The following is a 23,148-nucleotide window of genomic DNA, read 5'->3' as shown; positions in this document are numbered from 1 at the left end:
CAAATTACATTCCAGGTAATACTGATGCTACAAGGAGGGCACTTGTTTAATTTCTAGAACTGCCCTGGCTCTGTGTTAAATTTCATTATAAATTAAAAGCAACCTCCTTTACTATCTTAAAAAAATAAGGTATTTAGAAAAATTTTAGTAGCCTTAATTCTAAATCAAAGAGGAAGCAAGAGCCTTTTAAATATTAATTAGAAAAATTTTAAAAATCATAGAAGAGATGGAAGGAACCTCTAGAGATCAGCTAGACCAACACCCTGCTCAAAGCAGGGTCAACTACAGCAGCTTGCTTTACACTCCATTCAGGTTCAGATACAGGTTCTCAGTATCTACTAGGACAGTGAATCCTGTTGTAGTGCTAGATCTTTCTTTGGTAAATAAGTTTTTCTTTATGTTTAAATGGAATGTCCTGAATTTCAATTTATGCCCATTGCTTCTTATCTTTTTATTGGGAACCACAGGGAAGAGCTTCCCTTCACCTTCTTTGCCTCCCACATCAGGAATTTATGCATATGGATAAGATCCCCTGGGCCTCTTGTTCCCTCCCCAGCTCTCTCATCTCTGGAATTAACAGGTTCCATTAAACCCAACTCAACAGAATGGCAAACATTTATACGAGCTAGGGGTCACCTGGTGAGTCTTCCTTGACTAATGTTTGGAACTATAGATGTAAGTAGCCACAGTTCAACTTAAAATGCAAGTGGGACCATCTCTACCACGTCCAAAGCATCAAACAAGTCAGGAAGTCACCCTTGGTTTTTGTCTTGTAATTTCACTAAGTCTTGGCAAAGGTATCGGACACAAGTTTGCTAAGCTCAGGCAACTGATACCATCTGCTTTTTGCAGAGAACAGGCCAGGTTCTCCCTGAAAAGGATATATTGTGTATTGAGGAAGCTGAACTGACCCCTATGACTCAGCCAGGGAAGGTGTTGGGTGCTGCTGCATTTGCATTCATGTCACATCACAATGTCATGTCACCAAACCACAGGGCTGGGTACCATGTCCCTACCTGGTGAGATGTACTGTGCCACTGAGGGCTTCATGCTGTGGTGAGCACAGAGACAGGATGAAGAGATGGGATGCATCTTGCACATGCTCTCAGCTCTCTAGTCAGCCATTTACAAAGCTCTCTACTTTTCCACAAATGACACATATGATACGTGGAATCTCTTAGCAATGGAAATGCACCTTGAGAAGAGCTCTACTTACCATTGCAGCTGCAGCTGTCTGGTTCACCTGGTGTTGAGCTGCCTTGATTTTGGCTTGCAGGTGTGCAGGGGGATGAAAGTACTTGCATTTCTCCCTAGAGCATCGACCTTTGATGTAATCCATGCAAACTGTAACAGTATTTTCATTTGTGTCTATCATTGCAATATCTATAGGGTGAGCATAGCGGCAATCATTCTCACCACGTGTGCAATTTCCACGCTGAAACTCTCGACAAACCTTAAAAGAAAGTCACATTGTTGAGCAGAAGATGAAGTTACTTTTCATTCAATATTTTCAACACAGAATATCAGTTCAGTTGGCCACATTAAACCATGTGCATATTCTAAATCCACGCTCATCTGGGGTAGCATGTATATCAACAGACACAGGGGTAGCTGGTTCTACTCACAACTGCTTCAGGGGGTGAAAAGAACCCCAACATTAATAAGGCAAATTACCAAATGCAAGTGAAGTACAGAATTTGTGCAGAATGGACAGTGACCCCAGAAAATCAATGTTATTTTGACAAAACTTTTGCAGCTCAGGATTCTTCCCCTGCCTCTAAAGCTTAAATGTTAATAACTCTGCCATTTGTGTCTCACCTGGATTATGTATTTGTTATGGAGCACAATCTTAGGCAAGACATTTAATTTTAAATGTTACATGCTACTGCTATTTGCAACAAGTAATTTTTCTTAAACATAAGGTGCCTCTTTCACATAAATAGCCTCCCTGCCCTTCACAGTAAAACCCCGACCCTGGCATTACGTGACAGCACATTTAGTTACACAGCAATGTGTTTGAAGGTGCTGCCAAAATTACTAGTTGTACTAGGATCTCACAGATCCTCCTAAGTTATGACCACTGAAGCATCAGAGGCAGACAAAAAGGTTTCACAAAAAATCTGCAAGGTTTCTTGTCTGAGGAACTGAGAGAAGTTGTTGAATAATATAGCAAGTGGCGTAGCTCACGTACCAGTGTGCAATCAGACTGAGTGTGGGGAAAGGTGAGATGTCAGCAAGGCAAGATAAAGTACATAACACAAAACAATGTGTTTTGAAATGACACCCTTCTCTGTTATCTTCCTGTGTTATAATTTACACCTGCAGGGGCCTCTGAATTCAGGTCCTCAGCCCTTATCTCCTGCAGAGTCTCTGCTTATGGTTTGAAAGACGTTTACAACTCCTACACCATTAAGTCCCAGCATGTCCAGCTAACTGAGGAGGGAGAGATGTCTTTCCAACATCACACACTCTCCACTCCCACCAGTGTAATGCCTAAAGTTTTCTGTAAAAGCTCAATAAGCCCATCTCTAGAAAAGGGAAACATCTGTTATCTCCAAAACATCTCCCACCCAACAAAGTTTAAGAGCAGACCATCTACTTGGTTTTTTTGGGTTTTTTTTAAGCATGGCAGATCACATACAAAAAACCAATCCTAACCCTGCTCTAATACCCACTGATACCAGAGGAGTGAGTTTTCCCAAATTTCCAAGGATTTGAGAAAAGTCCCCGCAAAAGCGTCTGCTCTGGCAAAGAGCAGCAGCCCTGTGCTAGGAAAGCTGCAAGTTCAACTCTGTACTGTGCTGCATCAGGTCATTTTAGCAGAGAGCAACAGCTGGGACCACATGTCCTGTTCATCCCTGTCAGCAGTATTGTATCAGATGTCCAAATACCTCCAGTTTATCCGTACGTATCAGTTTCTGCCCAGCAGAGCCTCCCGGTACTGTAACAGTAGGATTTCCAGAAACCAGGACAGGAGTATTTGGTAAAAGCTCTGCAGGAACTAAACCCATCCCAGGAGAAACATGACTCAGGTAGGGACTAAAAGCCATTGTGGGGCTTGTTGCAAGCGATGGAGTCACAGGAAACGTTGTCTGTGTACAGAAAAAAGAAAAACAAAGTATTAGTTAAAAAGCTCTGTCTTGGATTTCCCATCAAAGCCTTGCATCACACTTCAATCCTTTTAGACAATTTGATTAGTCACATCAAAATGCTGTGCTCTCCAATCTATTCATTTATTGCCATGTATTTGCGATCCATTCGCTTCTCCTGACTCACAGATTTGTGACTCATCCTGAATACAAGGCATCTTTATTTGTCAGATCAAAGCATATTGATGATCTTTATAGTTTAATGACACAATTAAGGATTTCATGCCAGCAATTAGGGCAGGCCCAAATTAAACAGACTTCTCATTCCCAAATACACATCTCAGCTTCCGTATGCCTACACCGCAATGCTGTAGAGAGACTCCAATGTAAACTGCAGCTTCAGGACCTGGAAGCAGGTAACTCCATTAGCTGCACTGCTGCATCCACCATCAGCCTGCCCTGAGCTCCACGTTAGCATGGCCAGTGGGCCTCAGGTTAGACCAAAGGCACCATTTAGTCAGGGGAGGTATCTCTGCTGCAGTACACTTGGCTGGTCAGGCATCCTGCACATCTGGGGTTGGTTTCAGAGAGCCAACAGAGTTCAGGCAAAAGCCATTCTGGAGAAGGATCTAAGCCTGTACTCCATGTGAATGGCAGCAAGAGGACACCAAACTCATTAATGTCACAACATGCCACATTCCATAGCTTTGGCAAGAGCAGGTAAGCCTTGGGCTTGGAATAGCAATGACAGAGTGAACCAGATAAGATGGCTCAGGTGGACTAGTACGAGGTCCAAGACCCCAGCTGTGCTACAAGGAGCCATGTTCTCTTTGGGACAGAACAACAGGCCATAAAGATCTTGACCACCTTAGGTCCCTACATTGTGTTAGGCAGGTCCTCTGAGTGCAGCAGAGCTTCAGTGCTGGGGGCCAGAAGCACTTCCCTGACCTGAGCTGCTCCAGCAGTGTTCATCTGGCTTGCACAAATGTGTGGGCAAACCTACCCTATGTTTTTCAGCACCTAATACAGCAGAAGTATCCTGACTGAGCAGGTGTGGCACAAATATCATTGGCTGGGTTCAAACACAGCCAGCAGCTGGGCCAAGGACCTCGCTGGTTTCTGAGACAAAGGGAAGATGTTCCTTCCATTGCTGAAGGAAGGATTTGTGCAGACTGGGAATGCTGGGGGCTTGCAACACCACACGCTGAGTGAATTCACCTGAAACATTCACTAAGAGATGGTATACGAGCCTCTTCACCAAAACTGCCACAAAGGTGGAAACAGGACCTGCTCCCCGAAACACAATCCCCATCTCCCTCAAAAGCAGTCCCTCTTCTCACTGGGAGCAATCAGCAAGGGCTAATGGACCAAACCCACAGTGACGAGAGTGGAGGAAAGATGTGCATGAGGAACAACTGAATAGTACAATCTACTTGTGATCCTGGAGACCTGCAGAGGGATGCTCATAGGAGCAGGAGGAGTTTTTATTGCTGCTGCTGTTTGTTCACCCCTTTCTGTGCCCTGACATCTGCTGCTGCCTTCCCAAGATTTCCCAAGGCTCCTTCTGCTTGCCTGCACTGTGTGCCTGCTTCCCTGATAGGAAGTGCCAGTTGTGCTCCACACCCTGCCCGCAGGCTGGGGCTGCTGCTCGCAGCCAAGCGGGTGCACAGCCAGGGAACAAGCAGACCTCACCCAACATATTAAACCTACAAGAGCTGGGGTTTTAAGTCTGGAGTGTGTGAAGCACTCTGAGAACTGTGCCTTTGTGAGCTGGCACCAGGGAGCTCTGTATTTATTGTGGCTGATGAGGGGAAAAGATGGGCTGTGCTCACTGCCAGACCCGGCTGCCTGTCTTGGATTGGGAAATCCAGTCTGGCTCATGCATCAGTACCAGTAATAGGGATGCTGCCAGCCAATTCTTCCCTCTACGTCTGTGCAGGTCCCCCATGTCCTCAGGGAATGCTAGCAAATTTCCTCCTTGCAGCCAGAACCCAAATGTAATTTTTACTCCAAACAGCACCGCCCTCCTCAACGTGCCTCCTGTCCACCTCCTGTGACAGCATTTGGCTGGGATACAGTTAATTTTCTCCACAGTAGCTGGTAGAGGGCTGTGGTTTTAATTTGTACTGGAAACAGTGCAGAAATTCAGGGATGCTTTTGCTGTTTCTGAGTAGTGCTTACACAGGGTTAAGGGTTTTTCTGCCTCTCACCCCACCCAAGCAGCGAGGTGACTATGAGGGGCAGCACAAGTAGTTATGAGGGGACAGAGGACAGCTGAACCCAACTGACCCAAGGGATATCCCAGACTGAATGGCATCATGGTCCTGATATAAAACTGTGGGAGGAAGAGGAAGGGAGGGACAGGAGACCTGACAGAGCAATGTTATGACTGTACACTAAAAAACCATATTCTCAACTTAATTGCTGGTGTGCTCTAGGGCAACACAGAGGGATTGAAAGTATCAGCACTTATTCCTGCTGCCCCCTTTCAAGCTCTTGCTAATTCAGGAAATATAGAGACAGGTTTCCTTGCAAATTAGCTTTTAAAAATCATAGCATAGAGACACTACCAGTAACTCCCGTGCAGAGGGAAACAGGTTACAGTGCAGCAGCAAAGGGTTCAGGCTGGTAGCAGCTCACAAGACTGGTTTACTGAGTATTAAAATGCTTGTAAGAATAGTAATAATTTTAAAAAAGCTGAAATGGCTGTTGTGAGAACACATCTCAGGGGGAGGGCTGCCAAGGACTTGGACAGCTCTGAGCTCCTCACAGACCCCAAGCATGGAAGGTGTGAGCAAGAGAAGGAACCGTCCCTGGGAGGGGCATTTGTCACCACTGGTGACAGCAGAACCTGGAACAGCTGATTTTGTTAACAATCTAGAAGTTGCATTCGATTTGGCTAGCAGAAATTGTGCTAAAGCTAGAGAAGAAACACAGAGTGGGTGTGAAGAGGAAGGCAGAAGAGCGGTTGGTGTTTTGTCAAACACAAGCACTGTCTCAGCCAGGAAGTGTTGATTCTGAGTTACCTCAGACCCTAAAAAAGGGAAAGTCTGAAAATGAGAGGCCCACTGTAAATACAGAGGTGTTGATAGCCTGAAGGAGGGGAGACAGGTCACTGCTAAGCAGCTATATATGGAAAACACACAAAAAACAATGGCAGCTTACAGTCTGGTGTTAGAAACGGAAGATAAAGATCTCATACTGACAAGATTGAAAACCTTGATATTAAAAATATACTTGATGCTGTCAGAAAACCCAAAAACCTGCCTTCCCCCCAGTGTAAGTTCATGGGCTGGCTGGCTGCAAAACCACACTCCAACATGAAGGCTGAGCATGCTGGAGTGAGTCCAACGGGCCAAAACATCCAGCTACCTACCACCATAGATGCTCATTTCCCCAACCAGACTGCAAAGACACACTCCTAGCTCAAAGGATCTCTCATTTGTGGGCTGCTGTAGCGTAAAAGACAAGTGTTACCACCCCACAGCACTGTCTCTTGGCAGATACCAGCTCCTGGGTGGGCCAGGATACCTGCATTTATTCATTCCAGCATGTCTTTGACTAGAGCTGAGATACAAATCAGGTTTTTGCTTCATAGAAAAAATGCCTGTGCAAAGCACCTGTTGAAATCAGCTCCAGCACTTGCTCCAAGCATCACTGGCCAAGCAAGTTGCTCATCCTCTGCTTTAATCCCTCCACCAGCACCAAGGAGTGGCAGCAGGATCCTGCTGCCCCAGGAGGGCACAAAGGGCTGGGTTAAAGTCTGGGCTGTCTTCAGGGGAATGGGTGACTCAGACCTATCAAGACAGTTCTGTCTACAAAGACCTTGGCACAAAGAAAAGAGCTTGAAAACAAAGAGAGGAAACAGTTTCCCTAGGTAGCAGCAGGGGCAGCTGCAGGCCAGGAGTGGTGGCAGGCGTGTCACCACTGCCATGCTCTGTCAATGGCTTGTTCAGGCACTGGGCAAACCAGTGCCCTGCTCCACCACATCACCGGTCACCAGGACCCTGGGCTGAAGCATCTCCATGGTCAGCTCCAAAACTCTGCCCCACACTGCTGCAAAGGGATAAAGCAGGATGGAGAGGGCAGGCACTAGGCCCAAGATGCAGCAGTTTTTGGGCGGCCTTGCACTGGCACACACAGGACACAAAGTGACCGTATCTGAGAAACCAGACATAACATTGACCAAAGCAGCTCTTCCTATCAATGCCAGGGCCCAGCTCATAGACAGACACCATTTCAGGAAGCCTGGTGTAAAGCTGCTCTGTCAAGTGCTGGTTTGGTTTGGATTTGGTGGGGGTTTTTTGGTGGTAGTTTGTTTTGGTTTTTTTTTTTTTTAATCTCAGTTGCTTTTCTGGTGAAACTGCACTTTAAAATGTCTAAGCATTCAGCTGCTGTTTGGAGCTATTAAGTGTGCTGTTTCAAATCTCATCTCTGGCAAGCATCCCAATTAAGCAGGCATCCCGTTGATCAGCTTTCTGATCACATGGGATTTGTTCTGCTGCTGCATCAGATACAATACCGTCTGCTTTGACGAATTTCATGTGTACCCAGAAGGAGGCCCCACCCTTCTCATTTGGAGAGAAAAAAATTCTCAAAGCCAGCTTCCACTGACAGCATCTCCGGGAAATCAAAGGCAGTTGAAAGAGCAATCTCTCGTCTGTCCTGAAATTGGTGTGGAGCAAGTTGGGCAGCAGGAATCAGACCAAGAGCTTGTTTAGTCTGAGTAAAGTGTGGGAAAGCACGGAGGGAGCAGTCACTGCAGAACAAATTTTTATTTTTCTTCTTTGCCCATGTCTCCCTCATGGCACAATTTAGAAACCAGGGGCCTTTCTCATCAGATAAGGTTACTCCTGAAAGGAGAGCACTAACTAGACAAACCAACATATTCAGTCTCAGAGGCAATTCAAAAGGCAGAAGTAAAATTTAGGAGCATACTGGACCTGCAAGATTGCAAAGTGGGAAGATGGGAACTTTCCAAAAAGGAAATCCCAAAGATGCTTTGAATAGTCAGCCAAAGAACATCCACTGTGAATTCCTCACAGAATAGGAAGGGTTTGCTTTTGGTACAGGCCTTGCAAACCAATGTCACTATTTTGTGGGAATTCAGGATTCCTTCTGATGTGGACATACTTTCAAGCTCCACAAAAAAGAAGTGCAAGACTACAGCAGATAAAAGCCTAAGGTACAGCACAACTAAAGACCCTCTCTGTGGCAAATTTTCTCTTCTGTCTCAACTTTCCATTTTCAAAATGGGAAGAATAAACAGCATTTTCTTAGCTTATAGGGCAGGATAAAGCTACTAGCAGACACACAAGATGATCAGAGTCATGGCAAACATGGAAAACCCCCCAAAATACAGGAAGAATATGCCAGACTGAGGAAATAGCCATAGACCAATAGAGCACCATCATGAAGGGACACTGATCAGCCTTCCCTGCTGAAACAGGGAAACCTCCATCACAGGCTCTTACACCAAACACCACAATAGCCTCTAATGAGGAGGAATCCTTCACTGTTTTCTGGTGAGAGTAAACCAGAAGCACCTGAGCTTTTCAGTTGGGGTGACAGATGCTGTGTCCCACATGGGCAGAGGCCAGGCACTGTAGGTGGGACACCAGGAGGCCAAGCTCAAGCTGGTTCACAGACTTGACACCTTCAGGCTAGAAGAGCTTGTCCAAAAGATCTGGCCAGTCCTCCCGTGTGGCACAGCACAAGGAGCCTCACCCAGCTACAGCACAGTAAGTGCACACTGCCCCAGGAAAGATACTCAGTCCCAACTTTAAACTGGGAGCTCTTAATTAACTCTCAGTGCAACTTATTCACATCAGCATTGAAGAGCTGCTTCAAGACCTCTGACAGTTCTTAAAATATACATTGTGACAGACTAAAACTCAGCTGACAAGTGTCATCCCCTCCCAGATACACCAATCAGAAGAAACAAGCCATCCTCTCCCTGGCATAAGAGGGTTCTCCAGCCTGAAACCTGTTTTAACTGACAGGCAAAAGCAGGGACAGGCAGTGAAGGTTTCTCTGAACTACATGTTCTGCAAACATCTATCTCCCACAGGCTTCCCTTCCTACCTGAAAAGAAGCAAATCCTTCCTGCTCTAACTCTAAATCAGCATTACTGTGAGAAACAAGTGACAGGGCTGTGACATTAGTACAACTCGCTGCTGGGACAACTGCAGTGAAATGCAGGTCTCACTCCCAGACTTTAAAAAGTATTAAAGACTAGGTAAGATTCTTCCCTAGTTTTAGTCCAACAGTGCTACACAGCTAGTCCAAGGGAAGTCAGCATCATCTCAGTGCAAAATAACCATCCAAAACAGGCTCCACTGGAACTGAGCCACTCAGAACTTCTGGGATGTACATCAATCAGCTGGTCAAATAAGCACCTGGTGGTAAGACCCTTCCACTTGAAGCCCTGAATCTCACAGCTCCTCAGTTATCAGAGGAAAAGAGAGACACAGCTTGCAAGGAGATGCAAAGGTAGCATCAGACACCCCTCTGGAAGATTCTGCCCACTTCTGTGCAGCACAATGGCCTGAGCTCAGGTACAGGGCTGGGGTCTCTGTCTACAAACAGGGAGGGACAGGGAGTAGAGTGAGCCCCATGGCCCAGGGCTGTAACTCACAATTGGCTGTAGGGACAGGAGCAGAGTGAGCCCCATGGCCCAGGGCTGTAACTCACAATTGGCTGTAGGGACAGGAGCAGAGTGAGCCCCATGGCCCAGGGCTGTAACTCACAATTGGCTGTAGGGACAGGAGCAGAGTGAACCCCATGGCCCAGGGCTGTAACTCACAATTGGCTGTAGCTGCGCGCCCGGGAGCATGAACTGCATCTGCTGAGCAAACATGGCTGCGGCCGTCTTCTGCTGGATCAGGTTGTTGCGTCCATTTATTTCAAGTTGTGTTTTTAAATGTGGGGGAGGGTGGAGATATTTGCAGTTCTCTCGGGTACACCGGCCCTAAAAAACATAATGGAACAGCATTTCAGTGAATGTAACACCCAGGGCAGCCAGAGAAATTTAATTAAGGATTGTTTGGGTTACTGGAACAACACAATCATCGAGGCAGAGGCGGTTTGGTAGCTACTGTGCCTCTTTTGTGATTTTTCTATAGTAGGTGAAGAGAAGAGCAACATGACTTCTCCTGCACTAACACTAACTGAATACTATCAAGCTAAACCAAAAAGTCAGGCTTCCTGATGTTAAAATGATTGTTGTAAGAAAAAAACCCAAACAATCTAACACAAACACCAATACTTTCAGAAACCAGTGGCAACAGTTCCAGAAGCAACAACAAAAATTCCCTGTTTCCTTGCGTGGGTTGTTTTTCCCCTCCTTCCCAACACCAGACCACTTAATTAGCCCTGACAACCAGACAGAAGAAACAAAACTGTCTCCTCCACTTCCCCAGCTGCACTGGATAAAACTTTAAGAGGACAGCTCTGTAAGGCAGCACCTCTGATCCACAACATGCAGGTACTCCAAGATGCTGAGAATTGGCAGCCACAGGAGGAAGAGCTGAAATGATTTTCCCCTTTCATGCTTTCATTTATTAAAAGTGATGTGTGTTGCATCACTGACTCCTTCCTCCCTGCAATAAACATAAGCACTAGCCATGCCAGTGGCTCCTAAAAGTCAAGAGATCACTGATGTTATCCCTGCAAATCAACTGAGATAATCACAAAAACATGCATAAACTATCTTCCTGTAAGAGTGTTTACAAGTAGACATAAGAAGATAAATATCACTAAATAAGAAAGTTAGTAACAAATGTTGTCATTAAGATGAAACAGTTCTTGAAAAATAAGGTTTTCTCTCTCCCCCCCTTCTTAATTTCTTCCTCAAGAAACAAGAGGCATACAGAAAACATTAAATACTTAATACAACTTTATGCAAAAATTGTGACTTTTTTTTGAGGAACAGATTCTTTTGAGATATTCAAAGCCTATTAAAATAAGGCCAGACTTGAAGACCACAGAGCTGTTCCATGACAGATAATTAATAATGGTTCCTGTAGCCAGCAAAGGCACAGGACCATCCATTACCCAGCTTATCCCAGGCACAGTCATCAAGGGCTGGACACAGAGTTCTCAGTCTCAGTGTAATTAAATTTGCTTCCCAAAAGGGGCACATCAAATGACCCCATGTACCTGCCCCTGCCAGCAGGATCATGTGCAGCAGAGCTGTAACCCCATATCCACAAGGATACAGCTGTTACACACCACTCACCCAAGGCTCAGGTGGGAGCCTCCTGGGATCAGCCCCTGATGCATCCAGGATACTCCCCTGGATTCTTTAAGGCTTTTGCAAACATACAGGTGAAATCACTGGACAGTCCAAGTACAACTGCAAAGAGCCAAAACCGTGACCCACTGCAGGGGCTGGTTTTGAATCGCCAGCCAGTCTCCCCAGCATGCCAGATTGCTGTAGAGCAGCCTGAGATTTCCAAGCTTTACTCTGCCTCCCTTCCTGGTGGGGATAACAGCTTCACTGGAGAGAGGGCTGCAGAGCTTGATTGCAGCTTAAAAGGGGCTGTTTGACATGTGTCATGGGAACAGGCTCCTCTCTTATCTGCTCCGAGGAGATCAGAGTTAAACAAAAGGCAAATAATTAAATGCAAGAAGTGATGGGCTGAAGCCAGTGGGACAGGAAAAAAAACTACTTCCAAACTTTAGCAGCCTGGCTTGGTGGAATGAAACTCTCTGCCCTGCTCCTAAAAGAGCCCAGTGGCTCCAAACAACCCAACTCAAAACGAAAGAGGCTTTTTAATGCCATTGTTTTGGCTTCTCAGCAATCCAACAGCCCCAGATCTCCAGCAGTGAGTTAATTGCTGACAGGCCCTGAGGACACAAATCTTCATCACCAGACACTTTCTCACATCTGTGTGAAGTGAGGGTAAAATGGCACCACTGCAGCTGGCTGGTGTTCAGACACCAAGTGCCACTACAAAGGAAAGAACTGCACTAATCTGCAAGGAGAACACTGGGCAGGTTTGGGTCATCCTTCTCATGCTGCACAGGAGCAGGCATCTTTACAGCCTTTCCCATCACCTGGGTCCTGGTGGGACCCAGCAGCAGTCCAGGGTTCAGCCTCAGAGCATATCTGCAGTGTCCCACCTCCACAGCTCCTGCAGGGCTGCTGCTGACCAGGAGCAGACCCCACAGAACCACAGGCTGCCCATGGCCAGGCAGCTGCTCCAGCCTCCACGGGCTCACACATCAGCCTCAGAAATTCCTCCTGACTGCAACTTGGCACAAGTGCTTTGGGTTGGGGAAACACTTATTTCTACCAAATTTGGAATAAATCTGTGTAGATGTTTCTATGCTGCAGGAATGGAGAAGATGAAAAAAAGAACTACTATTTTTTGTAAACAATACTTACACAGTTGACTTCAACTTGAGAAGGACTCTGCTGTTTCAACTGAAATTGTGAATATCATTGATACCAGCAACCCCAGCTTGGTGTGAAGCTTTGTTCTATTTTTTTCCCTCAAAGCAGTTTGCTTAATTCCAGCAGGGGGTTCTACAAACAGAATATTTTTACTACCAATAAAAAACCACCATACAGCACGAGGCGTTGGTCTTGCAGACAGAGTCTGTAAGCTGAAACCAGTGCCCACACAGTGCTACTGGTTTCAAGGACATGTATTTGTAAGAAATAGAGCTGTGCAGATGCTGCTGCAGAGCAAAGGCTGTGAAATGCTGTCAGTCAGGCCTTTGAGGGCTCAGAAAGACTAAACGAATCACTGCTACACTCAGATTCAAACTCATGCCTTTGGTCTAACTCCTCCTCACCAACATTTTGCTCCTGAGCACCACCAACCACTGTCTTTCACTGGGGCATATTGGAAGCCACAGCTGGTGCTGTGTGCGCTACAGCACCACAGTAAGTTCTTCATCTCTCAGACAATGAATTTTAGGAAGTGGTGATGTGACAGAGTGACACAAAATGTTCCCAGTTTAGACATCTTGCCACGTAACAACTTTCAATATGCTCGCTCTATAGTGATGGGCACCACCAGTACCCCCTGAACTCCAACACTGGCAGGGATGAGCTCTTCTTCTACCCTTCCATCACAACACCCAGTGTTTGGTACTTCCCAGAAACACACACAATCTTCAAGATCAATTTCAGCTCTACAAAAGCTGCCAGAAGGACAGAGGAGCTGCCATTTTTAACTCCTCAGTACCAGCTGCAACACAGCAGGGAAAGCAACAGGGAACTGGTAGCAGATCTGCTGTGTGGATACTGGGCTGGGGATAAATAAGGACAACTCCATTTTATACCTGAGTGGCCTAGGAATACAACATGAGAAAATACAACAGAAGTTAGGCCTCCAATTGTAGATGAGCATATTTATGCTACAAGGCACAGCTTTCCTGCAGGGACTAGCTGTGGCTCCAGCATATCCAAAGCTCGGCACAGGGCACAGGACAGTTCCAGAGCTGTGCACAGAAGACCAACCAAGGCATTCTCCAAGCTGAGTGTTGCACCAAAAAGCACCATTACAGCACCAGGAGTGGCCACTGCACATGTTGGCAGGGGGCTGGTGCTCAAAAAATGATCTGTGCTGGCAAGCAGCACACTGAGCCTGCTGGCACCAGTGCACCATCCTCCTGTAACTGGAAATTTGAAATTTGCTGCTGTCAATTTAGGCTCAGTACTGACTCCAGGACAGGCACGTTCCCACCCTGTCCCGGGTGGCACACAAGGCTGCAGCCAGGGAATCACCACCCAGTAACAGACTGCTGCTGGCCTTGGCAACACGCTAAATATAGCTCTATTTTCTGGCTCCTCACAAAATGGAAGGAGCCTGAAGGACCATGTTCATCTGCTTCTTTGCCAACTACAACCAGGAGGGAAAAGCATATGGACTGCACTTTGCAAGGCTTGAAAAATGGATATTAAAAATAAATCATTAAAGGATTTTATAAGAGTATCTTCTCCCCATTTTTTCCCACACACTCCCCCACCCTTACAGTAGGCTGCTGGCATGTGATTGACTCTGTGTTGCCAACTTAAGTCATGCTGTGATGGCGTATACTGTAAATGGCTGGCATCTGACACCAGCTAACGTGACAGCAGCTTGCACTGCAACAGAGCCAGCTGTTTGGAGTGCAGCACTGAAGGCAGCACACTGAAATCCAGCAGAAAAACCTGCATTATACCTGGTTGTGTGGAGTTTGCCCCTTGTCATCTGCATCCTAGCTCAGTGGGATGCAAATAAGAGCATTCTGGGTACTGCACCAGGCTGGATGAACCTTCCCTAAGCATGTTGCACAAATTGTCTCCTCCCTGGCTGATGAAGTGAGTTGAACTGTGCTGCAGAAACAAGGCTCCCAGCACAAACCCCAAGGCTTGCTCACATGTGCACCAGTAATGCAGTTTGTTAGGGTCTCTTTAATCCCGGACACCAGTGAGGGGTTCCAGACACACATTTCTGGTTTTAATGACTGCACACTATGTCCCATCAATCATGAGCAGTTCTCATGTGAAAATCTTCAAGCTAATGTGGCTTTTCACACACTGGAGGCTGCAGTAGGTTGGTGCCCTGACTGTGCAGTCTTTTCCACAGATACTGATGACATGTGCAATGACTGACAGCAAAAAGAATGAAAAGAGACCAAGCAGGAAAGGATTTCCATGTTTTGCACAAAACCAGGCACCAAAACACAGCTTGTCTACATAACTTTTCTCCGCATGAAGCAGCAGATTTCCACCTCCCCAAGAGGAACTCAGTGGGGAGGCACATTCAGAGATGTGCTGGCCCTGCTTACTCAGTGCCTGTCGCTCCAGTGCTGAGGCATGAAACGCTCTCTGCTTTCCATCCCACTCACCACATGCACACAAAGGCTCTCTCCTGGCCATGGATCCTTGCTCCTGCCACAGCCTTGCATGGCTTTCTCATACACAGTACAACCTCAACCAGCACAGTGTCTGCCCCACATTTGCAGGGCAGGCTGCAAATTCATGCCATAGAGCATGAATTGTGCTGCAACACTGGGAGGCAAAAAGTGGGGAGCTCAGGGTTGCATCCCCACATCCAAGCAGCACAACTAAGAACATGAACTGAGCAGCACATGCTGCTTTAGGTCTACCCCTCCTGCCACCTGCGCTGTAAGAAAAGAGAGAGGATGTCCTGGAAGGCAGAGTTGGTACCTGGTGCCCAAGCTCTAAGTCCTCCACCTGTCCTATAAGGACTTGCAGCTTCGAAGTTACCCTTCCAGGACAGCAAACCACCAGTGCACCACCTCTACTCAAGTGCTTTGTGCTCACTGCAGTTTGTCCCTAAGCAACCTGCTCCAGGGCTGAGCAAGTGGAATGCTGGCTGGATTGAGTGGCTCATCCTGCCACCCCCAGTGCACTGCAAGGCCTGTCCAGCCACCTCCAATGCTGCACCACACTCACCTCCAATGCTGCACCACACTCGTCTTTCCACACAGGTAGAGAGCTGTGTGGGAGGAAGGGAGACAGCTGTCCATCTCACTGCAGGATCAAACACCTTCCACTGGCAAACATCAAATAGCATGGAAATAGCATGTTTTCAACTGGAAAACAAAGGAGGCTGGAGCTGACAAGTCAGTCTGATCATGCAGCCCAGCTGTCACTCGCTGCAGTTCAAAGCCAGCCCTGAACACACCTTTAGCTGCAAGTCCTTTCTACAGGCTAATGAAATTTCAGAAATTATGCTGCTAACTGAGTCAGTGAGAACTGCAACCTCACAACCTCCCTTGGATATTGACCCTGGCCCAATACATCAGTTAACTTCTGCTGAAGAGCAATGCTTTCCTCCTAGCAGTGTTGGAGCAGCTCACTTTCACAGAGAAGTTTTAAAGTGAAATTATGTAGAAAATACTCCTTGAATATGTCCTCATGGAAGGCTGTTAGACCCCCCTACAAGCACCCTAAAATCCAGATCTAGAAGGATATAGTGAAGTGATACATCTCCCCATTGCCCACACAAACCACCCATGCTTTGTTCCCATTACTTGTGTATTTACCAGACATGGGACTCCAACATATCAGTCTCCTCACAGCTGATTTTCAATGGCAGTTTTGGTCCACTTGCAACAGAAACCTAAAACCTCTGGTTTAGGCCAGAATAGGAATTATTCCTTTCCTCCTTGAGGAAGGGCCCATACTTAAAGGCTGTTGTCACATCTACCCCCCTTCCTTACTCTCAGCTCCAGACTATGCAAACCACCCTCTTCCAACACTCCCTGCACAGTCTCCAAGCTTCTCCTTAGGTTACTCCCCCAGTCCCTGCTGCTGTGGGCACCTGCACTGTGCTCCACCCAACCCCTGACCAATGCTATGCAGGTACACCGATTTTTTTTCGCAAGTCCTGCATATGACACTGCTGCTTTTACATCCCTACACAGCATTTTCTTTCCTACTAACAATGTAACATTCTTTGATTCACTCTCAACAAGCCTTTTCCAGAACTACTCCAGACCCAGCTATGCTGCTCCCTCTATGAGGCAGCTGATTCACTCCAACTCTGTATTTCATACTGCTTTTATTGAACTCACTCACCTTTTTATGGATTACTTTTCCAACCTGTCAAGACTATCTGCAACTCCACACCTGGTTCTCTAAAGAGTGTCTGTAGTTCCTCCCAGCTCAAAGCACCCTACCAATTTAACAAGCATACTCTCTCTATTCCATCATTCAAGCCATCAGAACAAAACAAAACTGAACAGTCCTACCAAGCACATCCTTCCACACTGCCACTGAACTCAGTTTTCCAAGCTGTTGTGGATAGTCACATAAAAATTTATCCTATGCTTTGTTCCCTGTCTTGTTTGGAAATGGATTTGTGCTGCATCAAAGACTTCCAAACCTAGTGCCAGGACTTCATTCTCCCTCTCTGAAACAACTCATCACAAAGGCTTTCCAGTTCTACTGCTTTTTCTGTTCTTTTTGGGACAGATGATGGGATTCTGGAGAGTCTGTGCTCTGCATCCCTCCTACACCAGCAGCCCTGGTTATACAGTATTGGGTACAAAGAAGATGGTGGTCTAAAGGTACTTGTAACAGCAATAAAAAATACAGCACAGCTGGCTGCTGACATTTTTCAAATGCAGGTGTAACACCCATTTACAGAGAGACCAGAGACTGCTGTTATGGTGAGGATCCTGCTGTGAACAGACCATAGCTGGAAAGAAAAAGCAAAATGTATCTTCTAGTTAGCATTACCAGATGGCAATCAGCCTCGAAGGCAAGGGAAGCAACACAGACTTCCTACCATACAGAAGTTTCAATTTCAATGTGTGTGAATAAAAATGCTAGAGTTGAGGTTAATCTGGTAGTTTCCAGCTATGGATGATACAAACCCTGTGAAATGCATGTTGTAGCCAGGAAAGAGTACAGTTCGTGAATACAGAATTTGCTGGAAACAGAATTCAAGCAGCCCATAAAAAGCACAAACCACAGTTTTACAATATCTCTAGGGTGAGTTTTGCCAGACTTTGAAATTCCCACCTCTGAGTATTAAGAGCCACCTCCCTGAGCCTGCACAGGTGAGAAGAAAAATGCTAAAAACATCCCAGGTGTTATTTTGTTATTTTGGCCCAACTCAGCTCCCCTGCAGTCACTGGAGAATCGTTTGCAGATCTTGTGCTGTTCTAAACCATGCTCTGAGCTGCAGCAGCAGCATGTCAGCTCTGACCCAGGGCTGCTGAGGTGAACAGGGACATGTCTTTTGTCAAGGTACAGAGGACAAGAGTCACACCTGCCTTTCCACACAGCTTCAGTGGAAAAACCAGAATAGCTATCACAACCTCCCAGGGCTACCAATGTTCCCAGCACTCTCAAGGCAGCCCCAGCTTGTCACTAAAACAGCAACTGAATTTCATGGCTTCAATGAATGTTAGGTCAAGCCCTTTCTGAGCAAGCCTAGACTTGATCTTCACTGAAATGAATGAACCTTGATGTTTTGCATGATTCCAAATGAAAGCAGGTGACATTTGGCAGCTACAACAAGAGTTTTGGGTCCTTCTGAACTGAGAGCTCAAAGCGAAGCTCAGTGGCACATGCAAGTGCAAGGCAGCTTGAAAACCCTCAGAGCACAACAAGCAGACATTCTGTGCTCACCCCACTGAAAGGCTGGTACACTTTGCACAGTCCCAGTCTACCCAGTTTTCCTCTCCCTACAGCTGTGGGGTAGAGCCCTGGGAAGCCAATCAATTTGAGCTTAAAAAACCTAAAACATTATATCCCTCTGCAACTTAAAAAGAACAGTTCAGTGAAACACAACCACTTCAGTCCAGGTAGGCTCTTGCTCTATGTCCAGGGAGTTAGAAAAATGCACAAGGAATGAAAAGCGAACACAACAATCCCTGGCTCTAAGACACCGATGCTGCTCTTCAGCCTCCCCCTGTGACTGTTCAGCTGGGATACTTTTGCTTTGCAGGGAAGATGGAAAGAAGGACACACAAGGTAAAAAAAATCCAGCATCATTTCTACAAAAGGTATTCAAGTCCAGAAATAAAGCTGCCAACAGCCAGCTGAGGAGACTGCTGAACAAACACTGCTAAAGACCCGTAACACTTCCATCTCTTTGTCATTCCAGCCTTTGTCTGTGAAAGCCAACCTGTACCACAGACACAAACCAAGCTGTAGGGGCTGTGTTGATTGCCACTGGCTATGGGGGATGTGCTGTGCTTGAAGGCTCTCTCCCATCACAGGACTGGAAAGCTGTCCCTTGCCACCAACATACGATGACCAACCCTGTGGCACATGGCCAAGCTGACAGGGCTTCAGTCATCTACTTATTGCAGAGTTGGACAGTTCACCACTTAAAGGCATATAAGGGACTGCAGCACTTTGCCCAAGCAGGGGAGACACTTCCCATCAATGGCACAAACAGTTTAGCAGCTGAACAATTTCACCAGTATATTAAAAATGTACCCTGAGCACATCACAGTGCTTCCCTCGCTCCAGGCTAAGAGAGTGATCAGGTGCAAATGCTGGGAAGAAACAGATTCACAGCGTGGCCAAGCCCTACTGCACATGCCAGTCCTTTCAAACAGTCTGTATAAAAGTGCAAAGCACTTGGACAGGGGGGTTGCAAGATCAGATGTGCTTTGCAGGAACTCAAACATGCTTATCTAGGACTCGCTTTAAAATCTGCAGCCTCAAAATGCTTGTCAAGCTTGTTTTTGTTACATAGCTCAAAACAGAGCAGGAGACAAAAACAAAGCAGAAAGCAGCATTTCTATGTCCTCATCTCCCTTTTTGGTAGCACCTTAACTGGTGACAGCCACTCACAGCCATTGCCAATCACTTCAAACCACTGACCTCGGCAAACAAATCCAGCTCCGGAAAGAAAAGATGGCTTGTTACCACAGAGCTCTAGTACTATCACCCTGACATTTAAAAATATATTTTAATTAGGAACAGGGGGGACATGCAACTACTGCATTCCAGTAGATTCTAAGCAGCCACAGGCAGTAGCCTAAATTCCCAAATCCTTATTCACCTGGCAATTAGGGAAGCTGAGAGCTGCTGTGAGTGAAGTTTTGCACATTGCTGAATACAGCAATGTTCCACTGAGTTTCCCCAGGACAGCACAAAGAGGTCATGGCTGTCCTCCTGCTCTCACGCAGGATTTTCATTCCAAGCTGTTTGTTATACTTGAAGGTTCTTAAAAACTCAGAGCAGTTATTTTGTTGGGGAAAAGCCCTGTAGCTCCTTCATTATATTTTTACATCTTGACAACTCTTTCCAGCTCTGTTCTCCTGCCAAGCTCTCTTCTTTGAGGCCAATGGCACACTCTGTTATGCTCAATGAAAAAAGTGTATTGATTTTAATGTTTTTGGTTTGTGGAACATTTAGCTTGCTCCAAGCAATGGACAGCGTTTACCAAGCCCAAGAAATATATATTAAAAGAGTATGTCAAAGTATGTTTTTTGAGCTGTAGAGCCACAAAGCAAAAAAAACATGTTTATCTGAGAGATTACTACTTCCAATAACAGCAATCTCATGCCACAAAAGACAGGAATAAAGACTTCATCAAGCTCTTTTCTTTTTTATCCACCAATACATTTTGATTATGCTACGTTTGTGAACCATATCAGTCTGTTACCACCACATATTTGAAATTAGGTTTAAACAGAGTGGAATTATAATCATTAAGAGTTTTGAACTGAGCATTTTTAATGTCTTCCAAGTATTATTCCACTACTCCCCTAGGTTCAGGAATGTTAAAAAGCACAATAAAATAGGCTTCTTTAATACAGTATCAAGAACGTGCTCTCTCCAAGACAAGTAAGACTTTACAAACATCCCTGGTCACAGACCTGCTGAAGGAAATGATTGATAACAATTAAAAAAGAAGACATTTAGTGTCCAGTAAAGACAACACGTTTAGGAGCATGTTTAGCCCTGGGATCACTGCAGGTACAGAGCAGGATGTGGATGAGGTGACATCCACCAAAGTTAATACTCCTGTAGGTTTCAATGTGGGACTATTTCTAAGTAAAAAAAAAAAAAAAAAACAATTATACCTGGAAGATAGAAACACTGGCAAGTCATTGATTTTTCTTCTATAATAAAATAAAAAAAAAGCCCACGCCAGCTCTCTGGAACAATACTGCACAAGAACTGTATTAAAAAAACACCACAAAACCCCAAAGAAAAAAAACAAAATTAAACTTCACATCTGTCTTCTACCTTCCATCCTCAGTTATGTCCCTCCTGATTGCTATTACACCAGGCCAGCATTTGAAAACAGCAAGTGCAGTTTCTCTTGTCCCTTAAACCATCTTTTCATTGTAAATCCCATAATCCAATTCTATAACTCTCACCAGCTGAATCTGTCAAGGTCATATGGAAAGTTGATGCTTCTGACCTTCCTCTACCTACAATATCTGTTGAATATTACAGTTGCAGCAGGCAAACCACACATAGACAGAACCAAGCAAAGTACATCAAAGCCCAAGAGAATAAATGTTAAAGTACTGTGCTCATGAATACAAATATTGGACATGTGACCACCTCTGGCAGCCTCATGGCTCAAGTTTACACAAGGGAAAAGGCAAATAGGGAAGAGCAGAGATTGATAACTAAGTGTCTGACCCAAACCCTCCCTCCTGTCCTGCAGAGGGCAAAGTCATGCTCAGAAAACCTCATTCTCACTGTGTTTCAGAAAGCAAAATGAAATCACAAATCAAAAGATAGAGGTGGCTAGGTTTGGGTGGGTTTTTCTAAGAACTTGGCAGAATACAACCATTCCCTGAGCAGGGAAGGACGTGGCTGGACTCTTCCACTCTAGCTTTCCACTTCAGGTGGAAAAACCAAGATATGTCAGGACATGACATGACAGTCCCTCTGTGCAATAGCTTAAGCCAACAAAGGAGGTGACTACAGGGCAACAGCAGATGCAGCAGTACAGGAGGGTGATGGCCTCAGCTGCCACCACAGGATTTGCTCCCTGATATCTGTCAGAGCCAGGGGTCTGATGTTCCAAGGCACAGGACACCTTTCTGCTCTTGGCTAGGATTTGCCCCACAGCACAGAGCAAAGCCAGCTTGCCCTGCTCCTCACCCTGATGGCCCACTGATGTCCCCAGCTGCTTTCTCAGGCTATGGTTCAGTTCACCAAAGACCAAGCTTTGCCCTCGTGCTCCTATTTCAGCTACACGTGCCAGGCATATTTGTGCACAGCAGCATGTCTCCCCACTGCTCTGGCTTTGCAGAGAAGCTACCAAGCCACAGAAAAGGGCTGACTGTGTGACACCAACTCCACACATCTCCAAGCAAGGACCCCAAATCTTTCTGGTCCATGCCAGGCCTCAGATTCAAGGCCGCAGTATAATGAACTTGCTGTTGGTCAAAGGATTAAAGGTGCAGATACAGAAAGTACCTTTAAGAGAGATCCTGCAGCCTGCTAGGCACAGCAGGCAAGGACCACACATCTCACATGGACCTTGGCTTCCAAAGAGGACTTTCAGGCCAAGTGACATTGAATCACACCCCTCCATCTAGGAGGCAGCAAGGCTTGAAGAGAAAGGAAGAAAGAGAAAAAAGGAAAAAAACAAGCAAAAATAAAAAGAAAGTCTGCCTTGCCCTAGGCAAATATTCCACCTCAGTCAGCTTTTGCAGACTGATGAGTTGTTTATTACAGCCAGTAACATATGCACATTTAAGTCAGAGAGGGGATTTTTCTCTTAAAAAACACCTTCAGAAGTGCTCTTTAAAAAGCACCTGGCACTAGAAAGTAGATATGTGACCAATATTTGCTACCATCTCTAGTGAAAGGGAGGTTAAGGCATTGTAAATGTTTGTTAGGAGCTGAGCCCATGGAGAAGTGTAGCAAGCTGTGGTGGCAGCAGGACAGACCTTTTTCCACAGAGGCAAACATGATGGGCTCACAATGCCAAAGATAATACACTGACATCTCTGTGGGCAAAAGGAGAGTTTGGCAATGACAATTCTGGGATAAAACTGCAATTAGTGAGACATATTTAGGTGCAGTTCCCATACACTAGTCACAAGTGCCACACCAGCAGCAAGCTTTAATGAACACGATGCCCAATTCTGTGCCAACATCTGAAAACCTGCTAATACACAATGGATTTATTACAAAAACCTTGGCCAGAGCAAAACTTCTACCTGTTCTAATTACAACACTGCTCACAGATCCTGGTTCCCACAGTCTGTTATGCAGTCTCGTGAGGTCTGTGCAGATTCACACTCCTAACCTCACTCAGCCAAACTAACAAAGCCCCCCAGGAACAGTAAGCCAACACAGATGCTGCAAACCACACTGCTCAAGGGGGCTTTCTGCTCACTCTGCATTCCATGCTGACCTAGATAGCCAAAATTTGGGGTCTGTAGGTCTCTACACTGACATACAGCCCAAAGACTCCAAGATCTAGCAAGAGTGGTCTGCTTTCTCCATGTGATGCCAGGAATGGATATTAACTGATAATGCATTTTGCAGAAACCATGATTTCAGCTGCTGAAAGGTTAATTCCATGTAGCCACTGCGATCTGTTCCCTTCTATGTAACAAGAGCTGTAGGACAGGACACTGAAAAGGCTGT

At 45.8% G+C, this 23,148-nt stretch overlaps 1 protein-coding gene across 9 annotated transcripts in view; it reads right to left on the bottom strand.

The window, feature by feature from the left end:
• MBNL3 (muscleblind like splicing regulator 3) overlaps positions 1 to 23,148 on the bottom strand; it is a 92,082-nt gene that overhangs the window by 21,330 nt on the left and 47,604 nt on the right. For all 9 annotated transcript variants that reach the window (XR_001990545.3, XM_050974612.1, XM_050974610.1 and 6 more), the window contains 3 exons: positions 9,895 to 10,059; positions 2,892 to 3,092; positions 1,217 to 1,453 (listed from right to left, as the gene is read on the bottom strand). Coding sequence is in view for 8 of the 9 variants with exons in the window: in XM_050974612.1 (XP_050830569.1) it covers positions 1,217 to 1,453; positions 2,892 to 3,092; positions 9,895 to 10,059 (603 nt within the window). In the remaining variant the exon portion in view is untranslated. The remainder of the gene's footprint in view (positions 1 to 1,216; positions 1,454 to 2,891; positions 3,093 to 9,894; positions 10,060 to 23,148) is intronic.

This window comes from Serinus canaria, chromosome 4A (assembly GCF_022539315.1).
Source record: "Serinus canaria isolate serCan28SL12 chromosome 4A, serCan2020, whole genome shotgun sequence".
In the NCBI taxonomy this organism is placed as follows: Eukaryota; Metazoa; Chordata; class Aves; order Passeriformes; family Fringillidae; genus Serinus; species Serinus canaria.
Note: the sequence above shows the minus strand (reverse complement) of the source record. Positions and strands in the feature narration are given on the sequence as shown.